The 7,539-nt window shown below is 29.6% G+C and overlaps 1 protein-coding gene across 1 annotated transcript; it reads left to right on the top strand.

The window, feature by feature from the left end:
* The first annotated feature begins 3,966 nt into the window (after window positions 1–3,966).
* LOC107429658 (zinc finger CCCH domain-containing protein 39) lies at window positions 3,967–7,003 on the top strand. The gene is made up of 2 exons (XM_016040390.4): window positions 3,967–5,495; window positions 6,483–7,003. Exons 1-2 carry the CDS (start codon window positions 4,592–4,594, stop codon window positions 6,734–6,736), a joined length of 1,158 nt encoding a protein of 385 aa, XP_015895876.1. The 5' UTR covers window positions 3,967–4,591; the 3' UTR covers window positions 6,737–7,003.
* Window positions 7,004–7,539: the final 536 nt, after the last annotated feature.

Genomic DNA, 7,539 nt, shown 5'->3' with positions numbered 1-7,539 from the left:
GTGGCATAGTGAAAAAGTTTTGCTAATGACTATCCATTTGGATATATACGCTAGGATTGGCATAAGGGCTTTAGATATTGCCTTTAATGATTTAAGTTTGCTTTATTTGCATTGTTTCAGGTATAACTTACTAGGTTCTTAAACATAAAAGAACATAATTTATACATCAGCAGTTAACTTGAGTTGATCTATTGTTGATCTATTTCACTGACAAAGACAAAGTGATCTATTTTCTCCTGCACACTGTAATTACTATATATGACAGCTATTGAGTATTTGACCTAGCTAGCTAGACCTAGACCTCTATAAATCAAAATTGAGAATAAAGAGAAAGAATAAAAGAAACAAATTACTGTCTCTTCAAGCATAAAAACCCTTTCTTCAGTTGTATTCTTTGATATCTGAAAATAGATTAGATAGTTAGTAATTTTTTAATAATCAAATTCTCTTTGAAAATCCCATATTACTATACTTTCCCTATAGCCATCATCTTTGGGTGTCCAATGGTGGGAATAATACGTGGAGCAGATATTCTCTTTAACAGACATCAAACTACACTCATTGTCAAAATCATTAAGAAATATTAGATCACTAATTTATTCATAAAAAAACTCTATTATAAATGTTAGTCAAACAAGCTATATATATGTGGAAAACCAAAATCAGGCTACAAAAACCTAGTACTAGCCCATGACATATATGAGTCATGCATGAAGAGCTTGCCATGAATGCCAAAAAGGAAATGCATGCTATGATTCATGCAATCGGGCTAAAAAAACTATTTATTTATATCATGTTGTGACTTTTTTTTGGCCTGTCTCCTTTTACCACAGGAGTGAAACACGTGGGACCATTGATCCTTGTATACACACAACATGTTTGATAAAATAAAAACTTCAATTTTAAATTTATAGAAGCCAACCAATCACCAAACTGGTTGGTGCATATGGTTTACATCATGGCCCTGAAAAGTTCTATCATCTTCAAGCATTTTTTTGCCGCAAATCATGCATTTATTTATATGTTTATTTTTTTTTTCTTATTTTCCTTCAGGGAATGACAGATTTATATTATCATGGTTCATTGTATGTGATGCAGTAGTCAAGGGGGTCAGTTTCAGAGAGATCTTGGCTTTATACTGATTTTTTTTATTTTTTTTATTTTTTTTATTTTTTTTATTTTTTTATTTTTTTATTTTTTTTTATAAGATCATAAATTGCGTTGGAGTTTTCCTAGCTTGTTCCTTTTTGGTTAGTTAAGGTGTTTGGTCAACCTGAAAATAAGTTGAATTGGGCCATGTTTTAACTAATTATTTTCTTTTCCCTTCAAAGCAAATTTGGCCATACCAAATTGCTACCGATTCTTTCCCATGATGATCTCAATGTTGGCTAGCTGGTACAGGCTGGTACAATGATTAGTGCAAACGAAATTCTATATTTAAATTGGAATTATTTGTTTAATTGTTTATGCTATTCGAGCATAAACAAAAAGCATGGCAAAGAGCATGGGGCTATAATTAAATAAAATATGCTTACTAAACAGAATTCAATATTAACTGATATCTTTATTAGATTGAAAGATTCTTCAAAATTAATGCAAGAACAATTTTAAGACATAATATTACGCACGAGATGATTCTTGCCGCATGAGTTTATTTAGGTAAAGCATGTAATTCAAACTAATTCCATTGAAAAACAAAGTTTTTTTTTTTTAATTATATAAATAATATAAGGCTTCTATTTAGAATTATCGTTGGAAGAAATAAAAACTTTGTTATTAAGTTGTTTCTTTCAATATATCTATTAAAGATAATCGGAATAGAATATATATAAATTGTAATTGATCTATATAGCATATGCTAATATACATTTAGTCATTATTATCATTCTTATTCTAATAAAACAACCCAAGATGCTTTTTAAGTTCATAATCATAAGTAGTCTCTTACTACGACAAATGGAAAACAAAAGGAAGAAAAGTGTGTAACCTACCAAACTTTTTAGGGCCATTCAAGACCCACCTGGTGTCTTATAGGCCCATCACTTACAAACGCACTACTACTTGTGGCCCAGTAAAAGACTGTCTTTCAAATTTGTATCCTAAAAATCTGTTTATTTATCAAACCGCTTATTAATAATATTTTATGCCACAATAAAACAATTATTTACATACATGTATCATGTGAAGCGGTGTAAATGAAATTTACACTTAAGTTGAGCTGAATATTAGTATTTTTGGTTGCAAAAAAATATATATATATATGCTAAAGTTTAATTCAAGCTTATAAAATTTTAAAATAATATGTTGATACTCAATTTAATTTGTTCATGAAATGCTGAAGTTTAATTTGAATCAATTAATTACAATATAAAAATTTATATTTAATTTCTAGAATAAAAATTTTAACATTAATTATTAATAAATTTCATTTATTATTATCAAATTAATTTAATTTTAAAAAACTATATAAATTTTTAAAATAATATGTTAGTACTCAACTTAACTTGTTCATGAAATGCTAAAGCTTAATTTGGTTCAATTCGTTACAATATAAAAATTTATAATTAATTTTTAAAATAAAAAATTTTAACATTAATTGTTAAAAATTTCTATTTATTTTGCTAATTTTATTATAAAATTAATTTATTTTTAAAAAACTATATAAATTTAAAATATAAAAATATAATTTGTGCATTATAAATATTTAATATTCTTAAATTTCTCTTGAACTTCATTTATTATTCAATGTCGACTCACCAATTTCATTTCCTGTTCAATTTGGCTCATTTTCTTTGCAAATCAAATTTGAGTTAACTAAAATTGAATCGAGCTATTTATATCTATTTATAGTCCTAATTTTGTCTACAAAAGAATAAAACTTCTTATGTTTTCCAACAATAGAAAATTAGAGAAACTAATCCATTTTTTTTGTTTTTTTTTTCTTTGCTACAACTCTTTTAAAATGTATTTCATGAATGTAGGAAATAAAAATTTAATAAGAACTAAGATCATGTTTGGTTTATAAAATAAATATAGTAATAGGATACTACTTCCATAGATTTGATTTTTTTTTTTTTATATATTTGGTAAGTTTTTTAATTTAGAAATAACTGTTTATATGAATAAATATGTCTCTTTTTTAAGAAATAACAATTCTTTATTATAACATTGTAATTTCTACTTCTATATTTTAATTTAAATAAGCTTTAAAACATTATTATCATGTTTAGATTTATATTAATTATCACATATGCTAAAAATATATAAAATAAATATGAAATTTAACTTTTAATTAATTTTTAGTAAATTTGAAAATTTTTGGAAAAAATATTTATAAGGGTTACATTTGATTTTAATTCAATATTTTTACTAAACTATGAATTATTATTTCTTTTTTCAATTTCTATTTATATGAATAATTATTCTTTAGTTTATCAAGCATGTTTACTCTGTACATCAGCTTTACCCTAAGCAATGTTTTATTGAAATTTTCTTTTTATAAAAAAAAATATATATAAATTTGTAATGTTATTATATAAAATGAAAATATTTTAATAACAATAAATTTTGCAGTTGTATTTTCGTTTCCCTAACAGTATGATATTTTAATAATAAAAAAATGTATGATATTTTAAAAATTATGTTCAAATGTAGGAGAACAAGAAGTATTTTTATACTTGTGCATTCAAATAATTTTATTAGCAATTTTTTAGAATAAAGTTATAAAGTTTATAAAAAAAAAAAATTGTCCCCAAAAAAAAAGGTTATAAAAATTTTTTATTCTTAAAATTAATAAATTATTCACATTACCGATTGGAGATCCAAATGAAAATAATTATAAAAAAGATCTAGAAAAAAGAAAAAAAAAATTTGAAAATGCACACGTGCGAGCAGAAACAAAAAAGCCAAGTCAAATGAAACAAAAGCGTGAATTCAGGGTTTTGGAACGCGTTTGGGGTTTAGGGCTTTAGGAGGTTTCCCACTCTGTACTGCCCACACTGCTATGCTATTTGGCTTTTGGGGTGGGACTCTTTAAACTTCACCAAAGTTTCCCTTCTTCTTTCTTTTGTTTAGGTTTCTTTGTGGTGGGCGGCTAGGGTTTTGACTCTTCACTCTATATATTATAAAAAAATTAAAATTTTTTTTTTCTTTCACCATTTAGTATTTATAATCTTATATAGAAACTTCTAGGGTTTTTAACAAATATATACCTATATATACACACGTATCCTAGACTCTTTGGACTCTGTTTCCTTTGAAGCTTCAATCTTGAAGAATTTCTTACCTTTTTTATTTTTATTTTTTATTTTCCCCCCCTAAAAGCTCGATTTTTTCCCCAAATATTCGTCTAGATTTCCTTGATTATACTGTGATAATTTGTTTGATCATTGATTCGGGGGTTTTGGATCGCCTATTTTGATCTCAATACCAATTCTAAAATTCTTGATAAAGCTCTGAACTTGGATTGCTTTTCCGAGAGTTGGTGTGGAAAAAAGTTTATTTATTTATTTATTTATTTTTTCTAACCTTAGATTGATTGGTTGGAAAGAAATTTTGAGAAAATTAAACTGGGTTTCAGAGTCTCAAAGATATGAGTTTTCCTGATCCTCGACCTCCTTTTATGAGGCCATATGGTATGGGAAGCGATGCCATTGGTTGCTGGCCTCAATTCCCAATGAACAATGAAGATCAATACTCTCAGTTGGAACAACATCAAGGTCCTTCATTCAAGAGAGCCAAAACATCTTCTGAAGAAACCCAATCAACTTCTATGTTTTACCCATCATCATCTGATTCCATTGCTTGCTGGCCCCAATTTCCTATCAACAATGAAGACCAACAACATTCTCAATTTGATCATCAGCAGCAGAAGAAACCCAGAATTTCTGAAGAGGGTATTCAATCTAATTCTTTGCCTTTCACACCACCACCTATGAACACTAGGATGATCCCACCAAATGCTCCAGTCAACAAGGGAACGAGTAACATCTTCTTCAAGACCCGTTTGTGTGCCAAATTCAAAGTGGGTTCGTGCAGGAATGGTGAAAACTGCAACTTTGCACATGGCATTGAGGATATGAGACAACCTCCTCCCAATTGGCAAGAACTTGTTGGGACACGCTTTGGCGACGAAGATCGATCATCATCAGGTAATAATAACTGGGATGATGACCAGAAGATAATCCATAGGATGAAGCTTTGCAAGAAGTTTTATAATGGGGAGGAATGTCCTTATGGGGATAGGTGTAATTTTCTTCATGAAGATCCATCAAAGTTCAGGGATGAGATGGGTAGGTTCAGAGAGAGCGCAGCTATTAGCATTGGAACCACAGGACCACCAGTAGTGAATGGAACAACCAGCGTTATTCATTCTGAAGATAACAGGCCTGTAAACATCAAGCCTGCATCTTGGAAGACGAAGATATGTAACAAGTGGGAGATCACGGGACAATGCCCCTTCGGTGAGAAGTGTCACTTTGCCCATGGGCAAGCAGGTGTTAACACTGACACCTTTACTCTACTTTTTTTTTTTTTGTTTCCCTTTTCTTTTTTTGTGTGTGTGTTTGTGAGTATTATTTACTTCCAAATTTTGATTTGGGATTTGGTCTAATTGATAGTATAAGCATACATAACTTGATGTTTAGATATATGGAATACACCAGTTTGCCTTGTGTTGTGAATTGGTGAACCCCAATTGTTATCATCTTCAGAGCTTTGCAATCTTAAGTATGTTCATAGATATTTAGAATAAGCTCTGCTCCTTTTTGGTTAAAGGGAGAAAGATTCATTAGTTCTGTTTACCCCATGGTACGATACCCTTCATAGTTTGGTTAAATACTGAAGGATAATGCCATGTTTACATTCATATTAATGTGGAACCCATCCATAATAGCAACTGTTTTTTTCCAACATAGTTGTACCATCTGGAAAGTAATGCTGGACTCTGTTAAACATCCTAAAATGGTGTTGTGTATTAGTTTCACAGGGTAGTTTAGTTGTTATGCAGGGTTCTTGTAGGCAGACGAAATTGAAACACATAATTGAGGAAAATTATTTTTTCTTTTAGAATTTAGCTAGTGGCATGTATGACTTTGTAGTTAAGATGCTGTCCTTCCATCATATAGAAAAGATGCAGGATCTGCTTTTGTGGTGGTATGTGAGTGTGTTTGTGTATCCTAAATATAGAGAAGAGAATTGTGCATCTTGTAACTTTTTGTGTCCTATATTTGATAATGAATTTTTTAATTCGACAACACTGATACGAGAGCATTAGTTTCTCAAATTTGAGGTTTTATGCAATTGAGAGTTGCCTCTTAATTTAAGCAATTGGCTCCATAAGTGATTTATGTTCCTGAGCTAGCTTAAGTTTTTTTACTTTATGATCTCAAAGTGTGTTAAAGTTGCTACGAGTTTTCGTAATCTTTACAGTAATTTTGTGGCTACTTTCAGTATTGGTAATCTTGGTTGTTTTTTTGAATCAGAGTTGCAATTGCACGTTGTACGAATTGAAGCAGAAGCACTGAATAGTGGCTCGTTTCCAACGAAACCTCAAGTCGTTGCTGCAAATGATTTGTCTCCAAGTGTAAATACTAATGTGGCTAGTTTTGATGGAGAAGGGAAGAGCAAGAAGTGCTTACTAAAGTGGAAAGGACCCAAGAATATCAATCGCATCTATGCAGATTGGCTCGATGATCTGCCATTAGGAAACAACTTACCAAGCAAAGTGGAGGGCTGAGTTTTGAGTTGAAGCTTTGAAAGAGAGTGTATGCTGCCGTATGAAAAATCTGCGTCCGGCAATGTTTTGTTTATGTTATTGGGTCTTTTTGATTGTTGTGAACGGGGTTCGATATGTTTGTGTTTCATCTTGTTATTATTATATTTTTAATTTTTCCATTATATTTTTGCTCACATGTTTCATTATAGATATGTGAGATATATCTTTTTGTGAATTGGAACTCTGATATTGTTTTTACAACATTGAATAAGAATCGTTGATGGCAAATGTGATTATTCTATCAAAAGCAACATTTTTGTTTTAAAATTTGGCCAATCTACAATGTTTTGTGAAATAAGATAAATACAAATGTGATCATTTATGAAAGGGATTGAGTTCTCTGCAGAGGAAAAGAACCTTGTTCACAAAAAATAAGTATATAAAAAGAGAAACAACCTTAAACAGCAGTGATTCATCAAAAGGGAATTGGGCTTTGTTTTCTTTTTGTCGCATAGGGAACTGGGAATAATTTTTTTGTTTTTGGTCATCGATATGTAGAAACATTCATAACACTGTATACCAATAATAAAGGTAAAAAAAAAAAAAAAAAAAAAAAAACAGACTTTAATGTGTCCTATGATCTTTGACTCTTTTATATCTTTGAAAATAAAGAAAAAGAAGAAACGAAATTTAAAAAATAGAAAAGAAAAGAGGAGTATAAGATTGGTGAAAAAATTATATGAACTTTGATTATAAATTCAATTATTATTGTATTAGATCAAAAAAGGAAAAAAACTTTTCGAGCTTCAATCCGATCGTGAATT

The sequence above is a fragment of the Ziziphus jujuba genome, chromosome 1, assembly GCF_031755915.1.
Source record: "Ziziphus jujuba cultivar Dongzao chromosome 1, ASM3175591v1".
NCBI classification, from domain to species: domain Eukaryota; kingdom Viridiplantae; phylum Streptophyta; class Magnoliopsida; order Rosales; family Rhamnaceae; genus Ziziphus; species Ziziphus jujuba.
This window is presented reverse-complemented; position numbering and strand designations above follow the sequence as displayed.

What these genes read in the sequence shown, in the direction of transcription:
- LOC107429658 (XM_016040390.4), top strand. Translation starts at nt 4,592, where the DNA reads ATGAGTTTTCCTGATCCTCGACCTCCTTTTATGAGGCCATATGGTATG. An exon ending in CTTTGCCCATGGGCAAGCAG is followed by an intron (nt 5,496 to 6,482) that starts GTGTTAACACTG and finishes TTTTTGAATCAG; the next exon opens with AGTTGCAATTGCACGTTGTA.